The 25,371-nt window shown below is 50.1% G+C and overlaps 2 protein-coding genes across 8 annotated transcripts in view; both read right to left on the bottom strand.

The window, feature by feature from the left end:
* LOC132211836 (F-box/WD repeat-containing protein 12-like) overlaps positions 1 to 13,064 on the bottom strand; it is a 35,268-nt gene extending 22,204 nt beyond the window's left edge. For 4 of the 6 annotated variants that reach the window (XR_009447574.1, XR_009447576.1, XM_059656482.1 and 1 more), the window contains exons 1-2: positions 12,914 to 13,063; positions 7,731 to 7,768 (exon numbers count right to left, since the gene is read on the bottom strand). Coding sequence is in view for 3 of the 6 variants with exons in the window: in XM_059656482.1 (XP_059512465.1) it covers positions 7,731 to 7,768; positions 12,914 to 13,003 (128 nt within the window). In the remaining 3 variants the exon portion in view is untranslated. Of the gene's footprint in view, positions 1 to 7,730; positions 7,769 to 8,145; positions 8,179 to 12,913 lie in introns of those variants that run through there. The other 2 variants (XR_009447575.1, XM_059656484.1) reach the window with 2 other exon arrangements.
* A 2,736-nt stretch (positions 13,065 to 15,800) lies between these two features.
* On the bottom strand, positions 15,801 to 23,623 carry CDK20 (cyclin dependent kinase 20). Of its 2 annotated transcripts, XM_059656486.1 has the most exons (8): positions 23,291 to 23,620; positions 22,785 to 22,898; positions 20,068 to 20,256; positions 19,712 to 19,833; positions 19,463 to 19,525; positions 18,565 to 18,688; positions 18,001 to 18,156; positions 15,801 to 16,764 (listed from the first exon to the last, which is right to left on the bottom strand). In XM_059656486.1, the coding sequence occupies exons 1-8, from the start codon at positions 23,363 to 23,365 to the stop codon at positions 16,567 to 16,569; spliced, it is 1,041 nt and encodes a 346-aa protein (XP_059512469.1). In that variant the 5' UTR covers positions 23,366 to 23,620; the 3' UTR covers positions 15,801 to 16,566. The 2 variants fall into 2 exon arrangements, with proteins under 2 accessions (XP_059512469.1, XP_059512470.1); XM_059656487.1 differs by lacking the exon at positions 22,785 to 22,898 and having other exon boundaries at positions 23,291 to 23,623.
* Positions 23,624 to 25,371: the final 1,748 nt, after the last annotated feature.

Genomic DNA, 25,371 nt, shown 5'->3' on the forward strand with positions numbered 1-25,371 from the left:
AGAGTGGAAGGGAGGGAGGAGGAGAAAGAGAGAGAGAAAAGACATATAATTGAAACCTTAAAAGTAAATGGAGTATCCCTAGCCAGCTTGGCTCAGTGGACCAAAGAGTCCTGGGTTTGAGTCCAGTCAAGGGCATGTACCTTGGTTACAGGTCTGTGTTTCTCTCACATCAATGTTTCTGTCTTTCCCTCTCTCTTCCACTCTCCCTAAAAACTAATGTAAAGATATCCTCAGGTGAAGATCAACAACAATAAAAAAAAGTAAATGGAGTAAATGCTTTCATCAAAAGAGATCGGGGCAGCTGACTGGATACATAAATACGACCCAAATATATGCTCTCTACAAGAGATGCACCTCAGAACAACAGTCTCACATAGGATCAGAGTGAAGGGATGGAAAAAAAAAATTTCCATGCAAGTAGAAAAAAAAAGCTGGGGTAGCAAAACTTGTATCTCACAAAATAGACTTCAAAATGAAGGCCATCACAAGAAACAACAGAGGTCACTGCATAATACTAAAGGGATCGATCAAATAAGAGGCTGGAATCTTGTTACATTCATACCATGGAATACCAGAAGAACAAACACTCCAAAATTTATATGGAACCAAAAAAGACCCCAAATAGCTGAAGCAATCTTAAGAAAGAAGAATGAAGTTGGAGGGATCAAAATACCAGATATCAAGTTATACTACAAAGCCACTGTAATCAAAACAGCCTGGTACTGGCACAAGGACAGGCATATAGATCAATGGAACAGACCAAAGATCCCAGAAATCAACCCAAGCTATTACACTCAATTAATATTTGACGAAGGAGGCGAGAACATACAATGGAGTCAAGACAGTCTCTTCAATAAATGATGTTGAGAAAATTGGACAGATACATGTAAGAAAATGAAACTAGGCCACTAACTTAGACCATACACAAGAATAAACTCAAAATGGATAAAGGACTTAAATGTAAGACATGAAACCATAAAAAAAACAAAACAAAACAAAACTAGAAGAAATTATGGGCAGCAAAATCTCAAACATCTCTTCCTCAAAAAACTAAAAATGTAACTCCCATTTGACCCAGTGATCCCACTTTTAGGAATATATCCCAAGAAACTAGAAACACCAATCAGAAAGGATATATGCATCCCTATGTTCATAGCAGCACAATTTACAATAGCTAAGATTTGGAAACAGCCTAAGTGCCCATCAGCAGATGAACGGATTAGAAAACTGTGGTACAGCTACACAATGGAATACTACACTGCTGTAAGAAGGAAGGAACTCCTACCTTTCCAACAGCATGAATGGACCTGGACAGCATTATGCTAAGCAAAATAAGTCAGTCAGAGAGATAAATATCACATGATCTCACTCATTTGTGGAATATAATGAACAACATAAACTGATGAACAAAAACAAATCCAGAGATAAAGAAGCATCAATCAGACCGTCAAACCTCAGAGGGAAGGCAGGAGAGGGTGGGTGGAAGGGGGAGAGATCAACCAAAGGACTTGTATGCATATAAGCATAACCAATGGACACAGACACTAGCGGGGTGAGGGCATGAGCGGGGGGTGGGGGTTGGGGTGACAGTGGGGGGATAAGGATACATATGTAATACCTTAATCAATAATGAAAAAAAGAAAAAATTAAATTAAAAAAAACCTCAGACATCTCTCGTAGCAATATGTTTACTGATACATCTCCTAAGGCAAAGGAAACTAAGGAGAAAATACACAAATGGGACTACATCAAAATAAAAAGCTTCTGAACAGCAAAAGAAACCATCAACAATATAAAAAGGGAGCCCTCTGTATAGGACAACATATTTGACAATGATATATCTGATAAAGGGTTAATATCCAAAATATGTAAGGAACTTATACAATTCAACAAAAGAAAGACAAACAATCCAATTTTAAAAAGGGCAAAGACCCTAAACAGACACTTCTCCAAAGCAGACATACAGATGGCCAAGAGACATATGAAAAAATCCTCAAAGTCACTGATCATCAGAGAGATGCAAATTAAAACAACGAGGTAGTACCTCACACCTATCAGAATGGCTTCCATCAACAAAACAAATGACAAGTGTTGGCGAGGATGCGGAGAAAAAGGAACCCTTTTGCACTGCTGGTGGGACTGCAGACTGGTGCAGCCACTGTGGAGAACAGTATGGAGTTTCCTCACAAAATTAAATATGGAACTGCCATTTGACCCAGTGATCCCACTTCTAGGAATATATCCTAAGAAACCCGAAACACCAATCAGAAAGAATGTATGCACCGCTATGTTCATAGCAGGGCAATTTACAATAGCTAAGATCTGGGAGCCCAAGTGCCCATCAGTAGATGAGTGGATAAAAAAGCTGTAGTACATTAATACCACAGAACACTATTCAGCAGTAAAAAAGAAGGATCTCTTACCCTTTGGGACACCTTGGAAATAAGCCAGTCAGAGAAAGACAGGTACCACATGATCTCACTCATACATGGAATCTAATGAACAAAATAAACTGATAAAAAAATAGATCCAGGGATATAGAAGCATTGAACAGACTGTGGAATCCCAGAGGGAAGGTGGGGGAGGGTGGGTGGGCAGAGAACCACCAAAGACTTTATATGCATACTAGGAGCCCAGCGCGCGATTAGAAATTGCGTGGTGCCGCCCACCCTCCAGTCTGGTCCTGCCTCCCTCTCCGGCCCTTAAAGCAGCTGCAGCTGCTGCTGATCAGGACCTCCCCCAGCACAGGTGCCCAGAGGCCCCTGCCGACCCACCCCTGATGATGCATGTGCACAACCTCCTGTCCGGTCAACCCGTTACAGCATCCTGGTTAATTAGCATATCTCTCTATTATACACATATAGTTTATATATATATACATATATATATAGATAGATAGATAGATAGATAGATGATATAGATATAGATATATATAGATAGATATGCATAACCCATGGACACAAACAATAGGGTGGTGAAGGCCTGGGATGGGAAGAGAGGGGAGGAGGAGGGGCAGGCTAGAAGGGGTCAATGGGGGGGAAAAAGGGTTATATGTAATACTTTCAACAATAAGGATTGAATATGGAAAAAAAAAAGAAAAAGCCGAGTCAACTGTACTTAAATTAGCTGATTTATAGTCTCTGTCTACTGGGTCCAATGTCTAGGCTTCCGTGGGGGCAGTTTCTCTTGTGTGCTTTGTTAATGCATGTTAGCCATACTTTATTTCTTTGCATGACTTGTAACTTTGGTTGAAAACTGAAGATTTTAAATGACATATTGTGGAACTCTATAAATCCGATGCCCCTTTCCCCAGGTGTGTTATTTATGCTGTTTGTTATTATTGTTTGTTTAGTGATGTTTCTTAACTAATTCTGCAAAGTCTATAGTCTTTGTCACATCTGGTCACTTAAGTCCCTGCTCAGTTAAATACTGCTCACTAATGATTGGACAGAGATTTTCTAATCGTCTAGAACAGGGGTGGGGAATGTCTGGCCCGAGGGTTGTATAAGGCCTACGAAGTCATTTGGCATGGCCCTGCCAAGGCATTCGGGGTGAGTTAAATGTTTGACTAAATACAGCATGCTAATTTTTAAGTTGATAATTCTGTATGGCCTAAGGATGATGTTATAAATATCCAAATGGCCCTTAGCAGAAAAAAAGGTTCCCCACCCCTGGTCTAGAACCACTAAGTCTCCCGGGCATTGCCAAAGGCTCTGTGTGTATGTCGGGACATACATTCAACACACAGCCCAGCCGGGCAACTGACTGCTCTGCCTTATCCTTCATTCCTTCAAAGAATCTCAAGGTCAGCCAGAGGTGCGAGCCTAGAGCCTTAGTCAGGTCTCTCCTGAGTTAGTGCAAAGCCCTGCTTGTGCACAAGACCTAGATTTCTAGGAATATGTCTGAGCTTTCCAAAACCCCTAAGGACATCACATTCCCAGCTTTTCGTTTTCCGTTTTTTGGTTAGCCTGTTATTTCTAACTGTCATACATCAGCACTGACAGCCACAAAGGTAACCGTCTATAACTGTTTTTGACAAATACACCAAGGTAAAGGCTTTTTCAAGTGGGTGAACTTCAAGTCAGGCAAAGTAAAGAGAGCCTACGAGGTCTTCCACGAAACACCAGATTGAGGTCAAAGAGTGAGGCTCTGCTCCATTCTCCCCCTCAGTGAGTGCCAGGCTCCTGGTTTCACTGTGACTGGGAGCTACTGATATTCAAGATTAACACAGAGTTGGAGGGAGCTGTGGGAATAGGGTACGTGAAAGCTTGCTGTTCTTACTGAGAATATGCCATTTTTTTCTTTAATAAACACTTCCCAGACTATTATGTCTCTGGTTAATTTCCAGAGTTATATTAAACGTTGATTTTGGCAATTTGGGTGTTTTCTCATTGGTTTTATGGAGAACATTTTCAGAGGTCATTAATCAACCATTTTCCAAGAGTCTGCATTCTTAACTTATACATGACCACTGTCCTAAGATTGTTGACGATGAAATATTAGCTCATCCGCACTGCAGAGAAGAAGTCCCCATCTAGTCTGTGGGCATCTAGTCTGTGAGACATAGCTCTTGCCCTAGGAGCACTCTCAGCTGGTGGTTAGGAGGAGGAGAAGCAAAACTAAAATTGAGGGGAGAGATGCTACTAGAAGTTTCAGAAGGGTAGCTTATGGTGCCATGGGAGCTGAGCACAAGGGACATGGACACCTGGCTGAAGAAGGTTAGGGAGGCTTGTGGGACAAAGGCTTCCAGCATTTCCGGTCACCAGAGCTACTGTGGCAGTGCAGGGCTCCCATCTCACAGAAAAGAACATGGTCAGGTAGGAAACAGCTGGCTCACAGCCCATGGCCTAAGCAAATACAGCAGAAGTAATTTCTTTTTTAAAAAGTTTATTTCAGAGAGGGAGAGATAGAAACATCAATGAGCTGCCTCCTACATGCCCCCTAATGGGGATCGAGCCTGCAATCTGGGCATGTGCCCTGACCGGAATCAAACCAGTGATCTCTTGGTTCATGGGTCAATACTCAAACACTGAGCCACACTAGCTGGGCTAGCAGAGACAATGTCTATCCATCACAGCCTGTATAGACATGACCACATAGTACACGCCAGGCTCTGTGTTAGGCACTAGGGACCGTCTAACACACTAGGTATTAGAAGGTCTGTGTTGGATAAAGATTTTCTTGTGCTTACTGAAACTCTGGTCCCTGTAGCATACTGGCAGATTGTGGGCAAACTTGGACCACAGATTATATTGTTTGCCCTGCATTGAAATGGCCTAAATGAACTAGCTGCTGACACTTAAAAATCTGGAGATTTCACATAAAAATCAGGTAAAAACAGCTCTAGTGATACTGAACTCAAATTCCCACCTGGCAAAATTTGTCTGGAGCCACAGTGAGCTGTAACCTTTGGACAGGAATGAGCTCTCAGCTCCACCATAGTCTTCAACATCGTTTTTATCTCCTGGACTCAGAGGCCAGTGTCAGCTGCCTCATATCACCATTCTTAAATGTTGTTGGTTTTCTTTTAATTGAAATAAGAGCTAAGAGAAATTTTTTTGTATTCATATCTCAATCTAAACAGTGTGAAAAGAAAAGCTAGACCAAGAAGATAATGTGTTTAAGAAAAAAGAAAGATGACACATTTCTTTGTGGAAGTGAAGTCTATTTCTACATAGTTAAGGCAATTACACATCAAACCATAGAAGGATCCATGGCCAATATTCAAGAGCAATGAGAAAATAAAATGATTTGACAATTAAAAAGGCTGTAAATAAGGTTAAAGTGTGAATATAAGTATGTGATATGCCTCTGAAATAAAATGATGTAGCAAGTGAAACAAAAAAAAAAATACCATGGCTCCAAAACCTTTCACAGGTGGCAATTAATAACAAAATAACCTACTGTACACAACAGAAATTATGTACCTTAAACAAAATAAAATATTTGCAATTTTACTTGTAACCAAAAAGCTAACACTTAGTGTGAAGAAATGGCAGAATTTTAAAGGTCCTGAAGTATTTAAGTCATTTGTAGCACTTTCAATGTAAATTATAAAGTACAGATTCAAAACACATGACCAGTTAACCACATTTATTCACTGTGTCCATAAGAAATTTTATAGGCACAACACCAGAAATGACACATGCATATGATGCTGCTCCTGCCATGCTGCTGTCCCAGCCCCAGAAACATAAACCCAGGGCTTTTTTTAAGAACATGAAACAATAACATCCCAAGAAACAACTTTATGCTTTAAAAAAAAAAGGTTAGCACCAAACACTATGGAATAGTAATGAACCAAAATCCCGCCTGTGACTTGGCTAGCAGACAGTTGAACAACCTACTTGAGGAAGCTGGAAGCAAGACATGATAACATGTGACATATATGTAGAGGTCAGGGGATGAGCTGCTGAGGAGTTTTTTTAGGGTTTTTTTTGAACTGCTGACCGAAATATATTTAGTTACTTCACTCAAATGGAAATTCCCACTCCAGCTGATCGGCAAAGATGGAAAAAAAGACTAGAGTTTAGGGTTGGGATCCTACCCATTTTAACAGGTGAACATTGTTCTGCCAAGGCTTACAAATAGCTGCACTAATCCGCAAGTCAATTCACTTATTCCTAGTGACGAAATGTCTTTGAGAATCACATCTAAGGCATACTATTGTCTACTTACCTACAGATCAATCAATTTCCAGAACTCAATGTTATATCTACAATTGTTGAGATAAAGACTGGAACCCACTAAAAGTTCTCTTACTTCAAAAGTGACTAAAGAGATTGACATCATTTTTCTAATATTAGCAATAAAAAGTAAATGAAAAGCAACAAAAATAACAATGCTATATTAGATATTGAAAATGAAATACGGTAAGACTGGCATTGCAGAATTATAAAATACCTCAATGAAAAGTTATCCTAAAAATAAAAACAATCAAGCAAAGATTCCCTCCATGTTTGGAAGCACCTTCATGTGTGAACAGTAATTTTCCATCACAAGTAATTAAAAGTAACCACAACTCCTAGCTGACAGGCAAGGATATAGTCTGTCCTGTATTCAGCCAGAGGTAGAAGATCTAACATTTTTATCTTTGGGCAAAAGAAAAGATGTCAGGTTCAAAAGGAGAAATGAACAGGAAAGAAAAAATTAATAATTTAATGATTAAAATATTTATTTCACCTTTAATTTTCTGCATTTTATTCAAGTTCTAATATCATACATGCCTAGAGAGCTATGTTGTTGTATTAGAGATGAATGAAAATAAAAGCAGCTTAGTTGTCTGTTGATTTGTCTACCATCAACCAGCTGTGTTCATTTGCTATATATTTCTTCCCCTGAGTTTGGTACCCCTGTCTTCTATCAACCTCCAACTCAATTAATAAAATCTCTTATATTTCAAAACATTATAAAGAAAAGAGTCTTCTGCCCCAATCAGAGAGCAGTTTCCTGCTGGGAGGGGCTATCACTTATTGAATACTCAACAGAGGCAGAAACATAGTGAGTACTGAAAAAACATACCCAGTGTAAGTCTTTTTGAGCTGCTGACCGAAATATACCTAGTGATGTCCCTCAAGTGGAAATTCCTGCCCCAGCTTATCAGCAGAGATGAGAACAAAGACTAGGGTTGGGTTCTTACCCATTTTAACAGGTGAACATTGTATACCCACCCCTCCCCCCCTTTTCAGACACTGTCCCAACCACATATGGCCCTTCTTTCATTCACTCACCTCCACAATTCCTTGGTCCCTGAAACCTCATTCCAGACCTATAACAAGAGAAGAGAGAAAAGAATAGCTGTTCAGTCGCCATGCAGTTCGCATTTAGCCTGCCAGGCCCTATGGCGGGGAGAGCTAATCAGACCCAGTGCCTGCACTCATGAAAACTCCTCCTGGGACATATTGAAATAAAAACCACCACATAAGTGAGAAAGGAGAGAATGACCAACTCAATGCAGCCACGGGGTTCAGAAATGATTACTGACCAAGTCCCAAAGGATGGGTCATTGCACTTTAAGAGAATGGCTGAAGCGTTCCAGCAAGAGACAAAACCATCTGTGCAAAGATTCAGACGAGTGAGAGACGGTGAGTAATTTGCCTTAATTAGAACATAAGTTCTGGGGAAAGGAGCCGGAGACTGGCTTACACCAATTCCTGGAGTCATAATGGCAAAAAAAGTGTGAAGCTACTTGAGAATTGTGAACGGAGGAGTGGTGCGTCAAACCGTGTTTTAGGACAATCTAGCTGCTGTGAGAAGGAAGGGTTGGAAACGAGGGCACAGGTTGTAAGGTTGCTGCGATGGAGTAGATTGGGGCCCTGGCCCCAGGGATGTCCCAGATGCCAACATGGTGGAACGGAACAGCTGCCAAGGGGAGGCCTCTATATGGGCCCTGGTCTACAAACTGCCCTCAGCAGAAGCATCTGGAGGAGGCTCAGGTGGCACGTCTGCATCCTGGATTCGGGAGCCTACACAGCTTCGGTGGGAACCACTGCGGAGATTTCTGTGGCCCAGCCCCACTGAGGGTCCTATCCCTGGAAGACACGACGGCCATGCTACCTGAGCCCAGGCTCCCATTTCTACAGCCCTCGCTCACCTAAATCAAAGTTTCTCAGCCCTTAAGAAGTCTTTTGGGCCCTATCCGGTAGCAGGTTCAATCCCCGATCGGGGCACATACGGGAGGTAACCAATGTTTCTCTTACATTGATGTTTCTCTCTTCTCCTTCCTCTCTAAAATCAATGAAAACATATCCTTGGGTGAGAATTAAAGTAGTCTTTTTTATATTTTACAAAATCAAACCAGCCCAGAAAATTTACCCATCTCCCTTTTCTATAGTTCCCAGTTCAAAATACGACTGAGATCTTATTTCTCACATATAGAATTACTAGAGGCCCTCTCGCAGTCTGGGACCCCTCGGGAGATAACGACCTGCTGGCTTAGGCCTGCTCCCGGGTGGCAGAGGGCAGGCCCAATCCCTAGGTGCAGCCCCTGGTCAGGCTCAGAGCAGGGCCAATTGGGGAGTTGGGGCGCCGCCCCCTGTCATGCACAGAGCAGGGCGGATTGGGAGGTTGTGATGCCACCCTCAGTCACCCTCAGGGTAGGGCCAATTGGGGTTTGGGGCACCGCCCCCTGTCACACTCAAGGCAGGGTCGATGGGGAGGTTGCGGCGCCACCCCATCACGCACAGAGCAGGGCCAATCAGGGGGTTGGGGCACCGCCACTCTTACACTCAGGGAGGGCCGATGGGGAGGCTATGGCTCTACCCCGTCACACACAGAGCAGGGCCTGTGGGGGGGGGGGTTGGGGAGCTCCCCCCTATCAGGCACAGAGCAGGGCTGCTCAGGGGGTTGGGGCCCCGCCCCCTGTCACACACAGAGCCGCAGGGCGTTCAGGGGGTTTGGGCGCTGCCCCCTGTCACGCTGATCCCGGTGCCGGGAGGCATATTACCCTTTTACTATATAGGGTAGAGGCCTGGTACATGGGTGGGGCTGGCTGGTTTGCCCTGAAGGGTGTCCTGGATCAGGGTGGGGGTCCCCACTGGGGTGCCTGGCCAGTCTGGGTGAGGGGCTGAGGGCTGTTTTCAGGCTGGGAGTGATTGAAGTTCCCAACCGCTCCTTTTTTTCTATTTTTTTTTTTTTTTATTCTGGGCCAGCTTTACCTTGAGGCTTGGCTCCAGCTTTAGGCCTCCATGGCTGAAAGTAGGTTTCTGGCCTTTGCTTACAATGTTGCGAATCTGCTGGCTGAAGTCTGGCGGTATTTGTTACAATGTTTCTTAAACTGCCTGCTCAGAGGCCTGCAGTCGCAGGCCGGGAATGTTGGTTTCCTCCAATGATCCTCCGTCACTGAGGCAAGCAAGCCTCATGTTAGTTTCAAGCTACCTGGCTGCCATCTTGGCTGACAGTTAATTTGCATATCTCACTGATTAGCCAATGAAAAGGGTAGCGGTCGTACGCCAATTACCATGTTTCTCTTTTATTAGTGTAGATAATCCTATCTAATAAAAGAGAAAAATGGTAATTGGCGTACGACGATACCCTTTTCATTGGCTAATCAGGGCTATATGCAAATTAACTGCCAACTAAGATTGGCAGTTAACTGCCAACTAAGATTGGCAGTTAACTGCCAACAAGATGGCAGTTAATTTGCATATGTAGGCACAATGCAGGGAGGCGAAAGGGAAAGCAGGAAGAAGCCCCCTGCCACTGACAGTGATCGGAAACCCAGGGGGGAGCTAAGAGCTGGGGGGCAGGGCAAAGGCAGCCCCAGGGCCGCCTTTGCCCTGCCTCCCAGCCATGATCGGAGAATCAGGTGCCTTTTCCGCCCTGGCCAGTGATAGCAGGAAGTAGGGGTGGAGCCAGCGATGGGAGCTGGGCACGGTCGAAGCTGGCAGTCCCAGGAGCTAGGGGTCCCTTGCCTGGGCCTAAAGCGAAGCCCACGATCGCGGGGCCGCTGCAGCTGCGGGTCCCCGCTGCCCGAGCCGGATGCCTCAGCCAGAGGCCTCAGGCCTGGTCAAGGGGCCGATCCGGTGATTGGTGATCGGAGGGTGATGAGGGTCAACTCCTCTGGCCGAGGCATCAGGCCTGGGTGGGGGGCGGAGCCGGGGATTGGGGGGATATGATGGTCCCCTTGCCCAGGCCTGAAGCCTGGGTCAGAGGCGTCAGGCTTGGGCGGGGGGTGGAGCAAGCGATCAGAGGGAGATGGGGGTCCCCTGCCCAGGCATGATTCCTGGGCCAGAGGCCTCAGGCCTGGGCGGGGGCCAGAGCCAGTGATCAGGGGGAGATGGGGGTCCCCTGTCCAAGCCTGACACCTCTGGCGGAGGCGTCAGGCCTGGGCAAGGGGCCAATCCTGCGATTGGAGGGTGATGGGGGTCAACGCCTGAGGGCTCCCAGTATGTGAGAGGGGGCAGGCTGGGCTGAGTGACATTCCCCCCCCCACACACACACACCCAGTGCACGAATTTCGTGCACCGGGCCCCTAGTATGTACTATAACCTGCAAAGTAAGTCCTACCCACCTTTACGGATCCCTCTGACCCTGGCCTTAACTGAACACCCTGAGGCAGCGATGACTGACCTCACTTTACCTAATGGGGAATCTAGAACCTAAAACGTTCATGCTATAAAAAGGTCTAAGGCTGTGGTCGGCAAACCGTGGCTCGCGAGCCACATGTGGCTCTTTGGCCCCTTGAGTGTGGCTCTTCCACAAAATACCACGTGTGGGCACGTACGTACAGTGCGATTGAAACTTTGTGGCCCATGCGCAGAAGTCGGTTTTCAGCCTGGGCGAGTCTATTTTGAAGAAGTACTGTTGATATTTGGCTCTGTGACTAATGAGTGTGCCGACCACTGGTCTAAGCATATCCCTTTCTCACTCTGCCACTTTGCCATCCAGAACCTGCGGTGGAAGCGGCCAGGCATCCAATTCCATCGTGTGGGACCACTGGACGTCCTTGAACAACGCATTCACGGAGATACTCACCTTAGTAGTAAACATGGGGATGAAAACCCACTATTTTACTTGACACATTTAAAATTGTAAGTACAGAACTCAGGTCATGCTCTGTTTGTTAATCTTTTTGTAAAAATAATAGGTTATTTTATAATTTACTCAACAAATACTTATTGGGAGTGTGATAGGCAGTTAGGCAGACATGAGCAGAGCAAGGACTAAGGACCAGGTACAGAAGGTCATCAGAAGAGAAAGCCCCAGGAGCCTAGCAACTGACAACTGGAGGGCGCGACCTCATCCCCAGGGTGACTTTTCCTCCCCTAGCAGGTCACTGGTCCTGTGGTTTGGACCCCCTGATCTTTCATATCTCTGGTCATTCCGTTTGGACCCCTGCCCCTGACCTCTCCTCCCTAGACATAACATCTAGGCCTCAGTTGTATTTCAGCTCCAGGCCCAGAAAAGCAACAAAACCAGGTAATCAACACCAGGGCTGACCTCAGGACCAGCTGCATTGCACACTGACCACCTGCCCTGGTGCCCACCAATCCGTCAGTGGAGACCCTGAAAGGACACACACTGAGTGATTCCCCCGGAATCTGCCCTAACACCTCCACGCTTAAAACCTTCCGAGGAGGACCCAGTGCGCGCCCCCTCCAGGGAGCACATCCGAGCCTTTCTTTCCCTTTCCCCTGCCCCCCAGGGGCCACCCTTACCTCCCTCACTTCTAAGCTTCAAGGGCCCGTCCTTTGCCTCTACCTACTGATTACTTACTCTAGCTCTGTGATTTTCTAAATAAATGTTCTCTTATAGGTTGAGTCTTGGCTGTGAAATCCTTCCTAGCCAGAACTCAAGCACCGAGGTTGCCAAGTCCAGGTCCAGTCTAACGCCCGGTGCCATTCTCACCACCACCACCAAGAGTCTGTGATGCAAAAGACAAAACCCCTGTTCTTAGGAATGCGTAGCGGGGGAAGCAGTCACCAAATGCACCCTACAAACAGCGCTTGGAGTTGTGCCGAGTCCCAGGAAGAGGGGATGAGGGCAGGAGTCACCAGGGATGAGGCCCAGGCGAGACTAGCGCACTCAATGGGAACTCGGCACGGCCAGGGGCCAGGGCGGAGTGCGGCCTCCGGGGCTGCGGAGAAACAGGACGAGGTCGCCCCCTAGAGGAGGGGCCAGGGGCGTGGCTTTCCAGGCAGAGCCAGCGAGGCAAATTCCAGAAAGAAAACGCTCCCTACATTAATCTCTGGAGTGAATCCAGATGGAAGCGCGCGGGCGTTCCTAGGCAAGAACCGGGCCTTTCGGGGCGACCCTTCCAGGGGCCGCGGCAGCAGCCACCTTGCGGGCCGAGAGCGCCCTCTGCCGGTCACAGCTTCAAGCCGCCGAAAGCCCCAACCCGGACGGGGAAACGGGCCAGAGAAGGGCCGGCCTCGGGCACTCAGGGGCCATGTCCCCAGCCCGGGCGCGCTACCTTGTCCACCTGGGCGGCACGGAGCAGGTCTCGGGCCTCCAGGAAGGAGAAGACGTGCAGCAGCTCATGTACGCCCAGCGACGGTCCCATCGCTTCCGCAGTCCCAGGCCCGCCCCGCCTTCTCCGCGCTTCCGCCCCGCGGGCCAATCCGCGCCCGGCCCGCCTCTGCGTCCCTGCGCCGCCGGCGGTGCCCCTGCCCCGGGCAGAACCCGCCCTGCTAGCGCGCATGCGCCTCATTAAGCCAATCCCGGGCCGGTCCGCCGCTCCTCGGCCCCTCCTCCCGCAGTGCGGTGGCCCCACCTACTCCGCCTCTGCCTGGCCTTGGGTTTGCCCCTGACGTCACCGTGGATCTCGCCTTTGCCCTGACCCGTACCCTGACCTCCCCAGACCCTCGCCCATCCCCTCCCGCTGACATTCACCCGCATCACTGGACCTTACTGTGTTCCCGAACCGGCACCTCTGGACCCCGCGCTGTGGTGCTGGCCCTGGCCCTTGGTCTCACCCCTTACCAATATGTGTGTCCAGGCTCCACCTCCACCTCACCCCTCCCCTCTAAACCTAACCTTTGACTTGGACCTCTCACCAGGTTCATACTGGCCTTCACCCTGCCCCTGGTCCTGCCATGTGCCCTTATCCTGACTCTCTCCCTCAACCTTGCGCTGCTCGTCACCTAGTCCTTATTAGCACCTGTCACCCACCCTTAGCCCTCCTTCCTTCACCTAACCCTGATCCTGACACCCTCACCGTGAATGTCATCCTGGCCCGGACCCTCACTTTCACAATGACCCTCAGACTCCCTCTTACATTGGCGCTGGCACGTGCCCAGACCCTCGCCCTAACTGAACCTGTGCCTTCCTTACCACGGTCCCTAGCCTGGTCTCACCCTTGCCTTGGGCCCTGACCCTGAACCTCACCCTGAACTTGGTCCTGGCCCTGGCCACGTGCAGATCAGTTAGTGTAAAGGTGAGGGTCGTGATCAAGTTCAAGTCAGGGCAGGTCCGAGTCACAGGATGAATGTAAGATGAGGGACAGAGTAATAAGGGTCAGAATCAGAGTGAGGGTGAGTGTCTAGTTCAGGGTAAAATTCTGTATCAGGTTACGGATCTGGATGAGGAAGAGGTCAGTGTCAGAATCAGGTTCATGGGCAAAATCAGTGTAAGGGAAATTTTAGGGCCAGGGTTATGTTCAAGATCAATGTGAGAATCATGATCAAGGTCAGGACCAGGGTCAGGTTGAGTGTCCATTAGAGGATCAGTGAGAGGATGAAGGTCAGGGGCTATTGTCAGGGTGAGGTAAGATTGAGAGTTGCACTCGGGTTGACAGTGAATGTCCAATTCTGCGTAGGATTTGGAACAAGGTCAGGGTGAGGCCGATATTCAGGATTAGTTGGGGTCAGTGTCAGGTTATGGGTCCAGATCAAGGTTAGGATAGTCAGTTCAGGGTGAGCATGATGTTCATTGTCAAGGTCAATTAAGTCAATGTGGGGTTTGTTTTCTTTTGCTGCTGGAGTGAAGACCTCCCACCTTCACTTCTCTCTCGCATATACACCCACCTGCATAATCTAAGACACTCTTCCCTTGTCAAGGTCTGTACACTTGATGGCACCTGCAAAGCCCTATTGCTATGTAAGGCAACATTTTCATAGGTTAGAACATGGGCATCTTTGAGGACTGAGCATTCTTCAACCTACCAGTTATTGTCAGGTTTAAGGTCAAGGATGGGTCAAGATGTGGGCATTGACCACGCTGAGGATGATGGTCACCGTAATGATGGTCAGGTTTGATTTCAGGTCAGGTTCACAGCCAAGTGTGAGTCCAGGTTCTGCTCAAAGGTCAGTGTTAGGATGAGGATCAAGGTCAGGGTGAAATTGAGGTTTGGGTTAATGTCAATGTCAGGATCAGGGTCCTGGTAAGGTTTGACATGCAGACTAGTTTCAGGTTCAAGGTCAGGCTCTATGGTTAGGGTGGAGGACTATGATGGTCCTTGTTAGAGAATTCAATCTAGGGGCAGGGATAGAGTGAAGTTGAGACTCATAATCAGATTAAGAGTACCAAGAGTCTCATTCGTGATAGTGTTGAGTCATGACCAGTGTAACAAATAGTCATTGTCAAGGGTAAGTCAAGGTCAGGATAAGTATGACAGCCATGTTAAGCATCAGGATCAGGGTCATGATGAGCATCAAAGTATGAATGCCAATCAGAGAGGGTCAATGTTATTGTGAGAGTGATGGGGGAGTTCATGAAAAAGGTTAAGTTCTATGTCAAGTGGGGTCAGTTATGGTGAGGGTCATGGTCAATGCCAAGATCAAGGCCAGGTTTAGGTGGGTAAGGGTCTGACAAAGAATTGGGTGAGGGTGAGTGTATATGTCAGTCAGGGTGATGAATAAGGGTCAGGTTTAACATAAGGCTTAAGGACAGAGTGAAAGTCATGAAAATTGAGCTAGACATTCTGACACAGATATGGCTGGAGAAACAGGCAGAGGCCCAATCCTGAAAACATCTTTAAAGACAGATGAGACGGCCACTTTCCCCTCCAGAAAGCAACAACTGGGGTTTGTGTTTTATATTCCCTCTAAAAGCAGTGACTGGCAATGTTAGTCACCTCTGTCCTCAGTGCTTACAGAAGTTTAATCACATGGGGCACAGAATGAATATTTTAAGGATAAGAGTACTAAGAATAAATTTCTTTATCTGCCTGTTTTTATCTATCCTTGAACCAACACCACTGTCTCAATTATTACAGCCCTATGCCAAGTCTTGGTATCTAATAGGTAAGCCCTTTCATCATCATTCTTCTCATTTCTGCATCCTCCTTTCAACCCTTATATTTCCATATATATTTTACAACTGTCATATCAAATTATTAAATAAGAAAAACAAGAGCTGGATAGAATTGTATTGTGATTTATTGAATTAACAAATGAGTTTCAGGAATGCCTGTCTCCTTCTCTAAGGAAGAAGATGGCACAACTGGTTCTGGCTCACCCTTCTCCAAAGGCGGAGCTGTCTGTAAACAGACTAAGGTGCTTGGTTCACAACCTGAGCCATACTTGGGCCTGGACTTCCGCCACACCACCTCCAAAGGGAAGCTCCGTCATATAAAGCCCGAAGAAGCCCCCAAGATTAGAGTAGCCATGAATGGGGTCACTTTCCCAGAGACCACAGAGAAGCAAGGACCAGGAGAAAATGCCACCTCGGCCACTTCCCTTGATAGGAATGGAAGAAAGGCAGACACCAGGCAGAACTACTTGGGCTTTTTTATAATAAATCTCAAAAACTGAAGTAGTGTTTAACATCCTTGAGAACAAAAGCAAACCCACCTCCCTTCCCACTCGGGTTTCTGAATTGAGGACATCCTCCTCTGTGCTCACAGAAGGCTCTTCCAGGACGCGTCCTGGCCAGAAAGGCAGTGCCTGGAGCAGCAGCACCACGGCCAGCACGGAGGTGGGCGCACGGCCCCTTTCGGACGGTCAGTCAGCAGCACTCAGCCTCGGGCCTCCTCCTCTGCTGGGGCTGGACTTCCTCACTGGCGGGCTGGGACAGGACCAGGTACGGAGAGAGCCCAGGGTGGTCGTAGCGGCCATGGGCTGAGTCAGGCTGGAGCAGAGGAACAGGAGGCCCTGGGACACAGGCCGGCGGGCCTGGTCCAGCAGCTCAGCTCTCCGGGATGAAGGGCCGAATCAGCTCTGGGTTCAACAGCAGCTCCTCGAGGGGCTGGTCCACATGGAAGTCATGGACGTTGGAAGGCCCTGGGTGGGCCTTGGGGGCCAGTCCCCCCGGGCGCTGGGGAATTGGCAGCTCTGAAGGGTGGGCAGGCAGGGGGGCTGTGAAGAAGTACTGGTGCAGGAGGGCCTGGGGGTGACAAGAAGGAACAGCATATGGAAACCCACCCCTTCCCTGTCCCAGCCTCAGCTCACTTCCCTGAGCCGGGGAGACAGGTGCTGCCCTGCAGGGCTCCTTCCTTCCCCTGCTCGGCTGACTCGCTTCTGAGTGCTGACTGGGCACGGCCCCAGAGGCCAGGGGTGCCGCAGCGCACAGACCTCCACGTGCCGGGAGTGGGGACGATAAACAACACAGAGAAGTAAGGTAGTCAGTGTGCCAAATGACCAGGGCCGAAGCGGCGCAGGCCCTGGGAGGTAGCACTTGAACAAAGACAAGAGAGCTGAGTACGTGAGGCCCGGGGACAGAAGTGCCCAGACCCTAGGACATGGGGGGAGCCCTGGGGCCAGGGCGGGGTGACCGAGAGGGACAGGAACAGGCAGTCAGAGGCGACAGCCCCAGCCCGTGACTCCTGTGGGCCACTAGGACCTGGGCTGTCCTCTGAGGGAGCCACAACAGGAGGGCCTGCAGAGGGTGCTGGCCTGTCCGGACAAGGTCACGACCTCTGCCAGGTGGGAGCAGACACTGAATGGGCAGGAGGAGACTCTGGGAGCAATGGGGAGGGGTTTAGATGGAGCGGGAAGTGCTAAGTTGGTCTCAGGATGCTCTGAAGGCACGGTGGACATGGTGCTCACCAGGCGCATGCACGAACACACACTGCTAGTGCCAAGGGGTGGGGGGGAGGGGAGTGGTACAAGCCACAGAGACCCTGACGCCATAGGCCATGGTCCCCCTTCCTTCCCTGCCTCCCTGCCACAACCCGTCCTGCTGGGTCCTTCTCTCCGGGCCTCTGCGCATCATCTCTCATGAGGAAACACCTCCCGCGCCTTAGCCCATCCTCCAGGAAGCCAGACGCCCACTGCCTGGGCGCCCTGCCTCGCCACAAGGTAGAGGCCCCACAGGGATGGGGCCATGACCACTTGTTCGCTCTGGCCCATCCCAGGACAGTGCCTGGAATACGCCAACGCTGAGTAAATACCTGCTGAAGGATGAAGGCATGACGAAGCGAGTCACCAGTAACCGGAGGGGCTGTCTTCTGTGAGGTGGGCACGCCCTTCCAATGGGCCACCCTTCCTGCCCGCAGCCCCTCCGGGGTCTGCTCAAGAGAGGCCGGGTGCCTCCGAGCCCCCATCACACCTTCTCAGGGGCCTTGACCTCCGGAGTCCCATGAGCGTGAGTGAGGAGGGTCAGGGCCACGGGTCACCCTACCTGAGAGGCTGCAATGCGCTGGCACGGAGGGTAGAGGAGGAACTGCCCCAGCAGGTCCAAGGCCTGGGGAGAGGCGTCGGGCAGCACCTCTCCTAGGGGCACAGGCGCCTGCTCCTCGAAGGAGATCTTGTTGTAGTCGGGCAGCTCTGTGATTTCCTGAGGGGAACGGGGTGCCTCAGGGCCAGCACTGCCCGCCAGCTCTCTCCATCAGTCCTCGCTCCCTGTCGCCCACCTGCTCAGGCTACTGGCTGCGGCCCCAGCCACGTGTCCCACCCTCACCCCATCGCCCATGTCTTCACTCACTCACTCAGTCCCTCGTGCCTCCATCCTTTCCAGAACCTGCTCCACCCCCAGCTTGGAGGGACTGCAGGTGCTAGGGGCAGGCAGGATGGGACAGCGGACAGCAGGGAGGGGGGACCCCCCAAGCTGGGCGAGGACAGTGGTCTGGGATTTCAGGGAGGCATGGGGCCAAAAGAGCGAAATTACAGAGAGGGGAGTCACCAGCTACCAGGGGGAATGAAGGGCACCTCTCCCCTCCTTTCCCCACCGAGGGCCCCTGCTCACCGGCCAGATTTGAGGGCTAGGGGTGCCCAAGATGCGAAGTACACAGCATAGCTGTTCGATGTCGTTCTCCCCTGGGAAAAGCGGGGACCCGTTCAACAGCTCCCCCAGTATGCAGCCAACGGCCCTGCAGATACAGAAGCCAAACAGCTCATAGACTCACACCACGGGCACCGGTCTCCCCACACCAGCTCCATCGCCTCACACCATGAACACCGGTCTACTCATACCAGCTCCATCACTCCCCACCGCGGACACACGTCTCCTCACACCAGCACCCACCTCTCGGCGCAAAGTAGCCTAGAGGGCTCACAGCCAAGACCAAGCCCCCAAACAATCAAAGACCCCCAGCCTACAACACAGAGCACAGCCCCCTCTCCAAGCATCTCTCAGCCTCAAATCTACAACACACAATAACCACTCAACAGTTCTGCACCTTCTCAGAGCTCCCCACCCCGGGACACACAGCCACCTCCTCACATTCTGCGGCAGGCCTCCAAACAGCCACCCAATCTCAAACTCTGAGGCAGGTATACGCCACGCCGTCTCAAGTGAAGGCTCAGAGCCTTACCACCCAAGGACCCAGGCCTCGGGATCGCTCAGGGCCATTGCATCCTGGGCTCTCATCCCCTGCACAGTAGCTAGACGCGCCACACCCCAGGAAACTTCCCACTGGGACAACCACTCCCATCCCACCCAACCCCCATCCAGCTCCAAAAAGTCCTGGAGGGGAACACTGGTCCCACACTCCTCAGAGATACCCTAACTGGGGAAGAGAGCCCAAGGCAACCCAGAGCTCACAGCCCGAAAATACCGCTAAGCGGCTGAGAGACCCCAATGCCCAGGAGGAAAGGGTGACTCCTCGACCCATGTTCCCCCCTTGCCCAGCCCACAGTCTCACCACAGGTCGACCCCCTGGTCATACTGGCGGGCACCGTACAGGAGCTCGGGGGCTCGGTACCACCTGCAAGAGAAGGGTAAGTGGTCACAGCCAAGTCTGCAGTCTGACCGGAGGCAGCCCCAGAAGGTCACCCTGGCCCCCATGCCCGCCTCATGAGCAATGTCTGGAGAGGCCCAGAAGCCTCTTTTCCCCGGGGGAGGCATGGGGCCTGTCCATTGCTAGGTCCTGCCTGGGAACCGCCCTCCCTACCTGGTGGCCACCTGGTGCGTATAGAGGCGGCTGCCGTCTGGGGAAAAGACCCGGGCCAGGCCGAAGTCCGCTATCTTGAGCTGGCCTGAGGCGCTGATGAGCAGGTTGGCTGGTTTCAGGTCCTGAGAGCACCAAAGGAGGCATCAGTTCTTCCAGGGCCCCAAGAACCTTGGGGGCTGGCCGGCTGAGCACCTGGGTCAGCCCAAGTCCCCACCCCCTGCAGGACCACACCCCAGAGGGCTTACCCACAGGCTCCACCCCCACAGTCCCCCTCTCTGGTCTTGTCTTCTTCAAGGGCTGGTCCACCCCCAATCCAACGGGCCCTCAGGCCCCACCCCGCCCCTGCTGGGACTGACCCGATGCACGATGTTGTTGGCGTGGCAGAAGGAGACACCTTTAAGGAGCATCTGCAGGTAGCTCTTGACCTGTGCCTGGGCAAGCGGCCTCTGGGTGTGGCGCACCACCTCCGCCAGATCTGACAGCATGAACTCGAAGGCCAGCACAAAGCCTGCCCCGTGCGGGAAAACGGCCTTCAGCTGCACCACCTGCAGGCAGGGCATCTGGTCAGCCCCCAGACGCATAGGGCTCAGACTCTCTCTGGAACCCCCAGCCCTTGCCACAGCAGAGGACAAGACAGACAGAAGAGGTGACGTAAGATCTGAATGGGGACCAAGGAGCTGGGTGCCCTCTTGTTGTTCCTGTCTCCTGAGAGAAAACAGGCTCCCACTCTAACACTCCACTCACACTCAGGGAAAAGGAGGTCTAAGGCCACTTAGGGCAACGTCTGGTTCCCCCACCCAGCCCACAAACTGGAAAATCAACACACACACACACACACACACACAAAATCAAGTCTCATCTGGTTTCCTCTAGGGCAGCGGTTCTCAACCTGTGGGTCGCGACCCCTTTGGGGGTCGAACGACCCTTTCACAGGGGTCACCTAAGACCATCGGAAAACACATATATAATTACATATTGTTTTTGTGATTAATCACTATGCTTTAATTATGTTCAATTTGTAACAATGAAATTGGAGGTCACACAACATGAGGAACTGTATTAAAGGGTTGCGGCATTAGGAAGGTTGAGAACCACTGCTCTAGGGCTATTAAATCCCAGCACCAAGAAAAGGCAACCACTACTCCCCAGAACTGTGACAGCTGGAGACACGTCATATGTACTGAGGGCCCACAGGTCACGGGTGTTGGGCTGCACAGGAAGGAGCAAGAAAAGGGGACCTTAAGGAGCTGCCAGCACAGGGGGACAGACTACTGACAAATGGTTCTAATGAGGACAGAAGAGAAAGAATGGGGTGGGGCTGATTATACAGGGAGCTGGACAGGAGCTCTGGGCAGGAGACAGCAAGCACAAAACCCCAAGGCAAGAACAGAGGAGGCTGGAGGGAGGGACATGTACACGTGGGAAGGCTCTGCTCTCTTCCGCCCCAAAGCCTAGACGGTGCTTGTCCCGGGAGCATCATTTAAGCTGTGTTGAATGAATGGAAAGAGAGGCTGGAGGCGGGTGGGAGCAGATGGTGACAATGCTTTCACTGTGAAGACAAGCCACTGGGAATGACAACTCCACCTACATGTTTGTGACTGTGGGGCAGGGCAGCAGTGGGAAGGCTGCTGTAGCTGTTCTGGTGAAAGGCGACAGTGGCCTGGGCCAGCGTGAAATCTACAGTGTTTTAAAGATAGAACCTCAGGCCTGCTGATCACAGGATGCAGGGCCTTGTCACCAGCCTCCTGGTGGCCACACAGGGGCTGTCAGCAAGCCCTTTTACTCCCTCAAAAAACGAGAATGGCCTTACTGCTATTTTTCTGATTTTGAGGCGAGGACATAGTCATTTTACAGAGTGAAACACACACATACATTCAGATAATATACAAAATTACTTTAAAAATTTTTTTAAGTATATTTTTATTAATTTCAGAGAGGAAGGGAGAGAGAGAGAAACATCAACGATGGGAGAGAATCATTGATCAGGTGCCTCCTGCATGCCCCCTACTGGGAATTGAGCCTACAACCCGGGCATGTGCCCTTGACCAGAATCGAACCTGGGACCTTTCAGTCTGCAAACTGACGCTCTATCCACTGAGCCAAACCAGCTAAGGCCAAAATTACTTTTTAAAAAACAAAAAAAGGAAAATCCTACCTACTATAATCAACCTTAAGAGTATATCCCCCCAGACTTTACAACAGATACGGCATACAGACACACATTCACATATACACAGATATAATGTTTTCATACAAAACCGGGATGACAAACAGTTTTAGAGCATGCCCTTGTCACCCAATATATCATGAAGAGCTTCAGAGATTAAGGAACAAATCAGGGTCTCGCTTATCCAAGGTCTGCCCATCCTTGTCACTCCCCGGGAAGTTGAGCACATTCTCCACTCCTGACATGGACAAGAGAGAGAGCCAAAGAGAATGAGGCTGGGATATGAGGTGTCCCTCTTTATGTGCCCACAGGCCCTCCCAGTCCTGTCACAGCACCAACCACACCAGCTGGGCCCTGTGGCTTCTGTCCATCTCCCTTACCACACTAACTTCTCAAGAGCCTGGTGAGGGCCCGTTTCTCCCGTGTTGCCAGTGCCCACATCCAGACTCCTCAATCAGACCTGGTCCCAAGCCTCCACAGACAAGCTGAGCCCCATTTGCTGGTGGCTGGCCCTGCTCCCTGGTCTGAGAGAGGTCGATCCCAAAACCTCCCTTGCAGATTAGCGGAGAAAACTCAGAAGGACAATGGAGGTCAAGCAGTTAACCCAGCCGGCAGAACATAGCAGGAGCTCAATAGGTGGCAGTGATCATTACCACTAGAAACCACTGATCAGTTCTGAGAAATAAGGCATACGTTCGTGAATGGATGGGTGAGTACAGAAAGAAGTGGATGAACAAGAAAGTGAATGAGTGAGGAATGAAGAAGTTTGGTAAATGAGAGTGAATACGTGGCCAAGAAGGGACGTGAGGGCGGGGAAGCACATGAGCCAGTAGAGTGGGTGCAGGTCCCCCCGAGTGGGAGTGAGTAGAGGGCGGGAGGAGGTGCCCGGCCCCCAGCCTCACTCACATACTGATTGTCCTCGATCTCCTGCAGGGCCTTGATCTCCCGCAGGGCCTGGTTGGGGATGCCATCCTCCAGCCGCCGCAGGGCCACCTTCTTGAGGGCAACGATCTCTCCAGTCTGTGCAGGACGGAACGCAGACACTGCCACCCCAAGAACCCTGGGAAAGGCTGGCGAGGGGGTGGGAAACGCGCCCTCTGGGTGGGTCGCGGAGGCCCGAGGCCCTCGTGAGGATGGAGGGTGCCCCCATCCCGTCTGGAGGGAAGTCACAGTTCAGAAGCATCCTCAGCACGCTCCTGGGGACACGTGTGGGATGCGGCGGGCTGCAATCTGGACGCCTCCATCCCCACCCCTTAAAGGGGTTAAAGCGATGAGCACACGCGGCGAAGAGGAGAGAGACCGGGAGGCCGGCGCAATGGCCCACGCCTGGGTTCGGAAAAGAGGTGCACCACACGGAGAAAGGAACGGGACCCCAGGGGGAAGGCCCGGGAGGCCCCGCGGGCGCAGCTCACCTCTACGTGCTTGGCCTTGAAGACGATGCCGTGTGCGCCCTCCCCGATGCGCCCCAGAATGCAGTACTGGTCCATCGCCCGCCCTCCGGTGCCCGGACCGGGCTGCCTAGAGACTGGGCGGCCCCCAAGCGCCGCGGGCCGGCGGCCAAGTGCAGCTGGGGACGCGCGGGGGCCTCATCTGCGCTTTCCCCGAGGCCCCCGCCCCCACGCCGCAGGGCGCTTCACCGGTGTAGGTCACCCGCGAGCGGACAACGCCAGCCCCGGAGCGCGGAGCAACGACCGAAACAGACCCCAGCCCGCTGCTGGGAATCACGTAAGGAGATACGCAAGGCACGCCGGGAGGGCGGGGCCTAGGGCTGAAGGGCGGGGCCTCGAGCTGAAGGGCGGGGCCTCGAGCTGAAGGGCGGGGCCGCGAGGGTTAGGAGACTACCAGCAATGATGGTGAAGGGAGAGGGCCAGGGCTGAGTGGTAGAGGGACCCTCAGTGAGGCCTCCCTTCTGGAAGGTCAGATGGCAACATACAGAGATAACTTTTTAAAAGTGCAAACTCCAAAAAGAGAAAAAAAGTACAAACTCTGACTCAGAAAATCTATGACTAAGGGCTTCTCATGAGGAAACATTTGAAGGAATTTGCAACTTGAATGATTTTAAGAATTGCATATCATCAAAGGAGGTTGACCAAAAAAACACACAACAGAAGTAGCTCTTAAATTTCTGGAAAGATGCTCAATCTCACACACACAAGATAAATGCAAAATAATGTATAACTTTTCACCTATCGGATGGCCAAAGATTGCAGATCTAACAGCCTGGCCAGGCTGTGGGAAAACAGGAGCTTTCCTATATTACTGGTGGGAGTGTAATCCCTTAGCCTCAGCAAGCCCACTCCTAGAAATTCCCCCAATAGATATATAGCACATATGTGAAATGACATGTGCAAAATTATTAAGTGAAGCATTGCCTGAATAGCAAAATATTGGAAACATTACAAATGTCCATCAATAGGAGACTGACTAAATTGTGATACACCTATCAAATGAAATATTAAGCAGCTTTAAAAATGAATGAGGAAACTTTTAAGGTACAGTAATTGGAAGATTTCTAAACGATATTAAGTTAAAAAGGCAAGATGCAAAACATGGCATGCCACTAGCTGTGTCCAAGAAAAGGAAAAAAGAATATAAATAAAAGCATATGTAGCCCTAGCTGGTTTGGTTCGGTGGATAGAGCATTGGCCTGTGGACTGTAGGGTCCCTGGTCCGATTCTGGTCAAGGGCATATGTCCGGGGTTGCAGGTTCGGTCCCTGGTGGGGGACATACAGGAGGCAGCCAATCAATGATTCTCTCTCATCATTAATGTTTCTATCTCTCTCTCCCTCTCCCTTCCTCTCTGAAATCAATAAAAATATATAAAAATAAAAAATAAATTAAAAAAGCATTTATAAAAAAATAAATGTGTGTTCATACATTCCAAGATATTTGTAAAGATACCAAGTTTTCATGATTGTAGTTACCTGGTGGGACTAGAAGCATTGGGGACAGAGTGGGAGGCAGACTTTTCACTGGGCCTCTTTGTATTCTTTGAGTTTTGAGCCGTATAATTTACTAATTCTTCAGAAATTCCACTCTTTTAATAATTTCAGAAGAAGGTCTTTATGTCCATAGAAGGATATTCACCCCGTTTGATGGTAGTAGAGGCCAGAGAAGAACCCAAATCTACTTTTGGCCAACTCTGGAAATCAGATTATCTTCCATCTTCAGGATTTGTTGTTGTACATTTGCTTTTTGGTTTAGTGCATTTCCCAATCTAATTGTGCAATGTCTGTTTTCTTTCTTATGTGTGGTCTCTGAAATCTCTGCTCTGTTAGTGTAGGTGTCAGCTAACAACTGGGGAGAGGTTTTCAGTGGGCAGGCTCCTTTCTTCAGCCCGCACAGCCAGTGTCCAGGGGTTCTTTCTGACAGAGGTGGTCTGTATGAACATGAAGGAATGTGAGTGAATAGCAAACCTCATGCCCTGATGTGAATTTGAATCCCCAGACAGAAGTCATGGCAGAGGAGTCAACACAGAAATACTTCAGCATT

Source organism: Myotis daubentonii, chromosome 11, assembly GCF_963259705.1.
Source record: "Myotis daubentonii chromosome 11, mMyoDau2.1, whole genome shotgun sequence".
Lineage (NCBI taxonomy): Eukaryota > Metazoa > Chordata > Mammalia > Chiroptera > Vespertilionidae > Myotis > Myotis daubentonii.

What these genes read in the sequence shown, in the direction of transcription:
- CDK20 (XM_059656486.1), bottom strand. Translation starts at nt 23,365, where the DNA reads ATGGACCAGTACTGCATTCTGGGGCGCATCGGGGAGGGCGCACACGGC. An exon ending in AGATCGAGGACAATCAGTAT is followed by an intron (nt 20,257 to 22,784) that starts GTGAGTGAGGCT and finishes CCCTGCCTGCAG; the next exon opens with GTGGTGCAGCTGAAGGCCGT. An exon ending in CTAGCCCTCAAATCTGGCCG is followed by an intron (nt 18,157 to 18,564) that starts GTGAGCAGGGGC and finishes CGTTCCCCTCAG; the next exon opens with GAAATCACAGAGCTGCCCGA.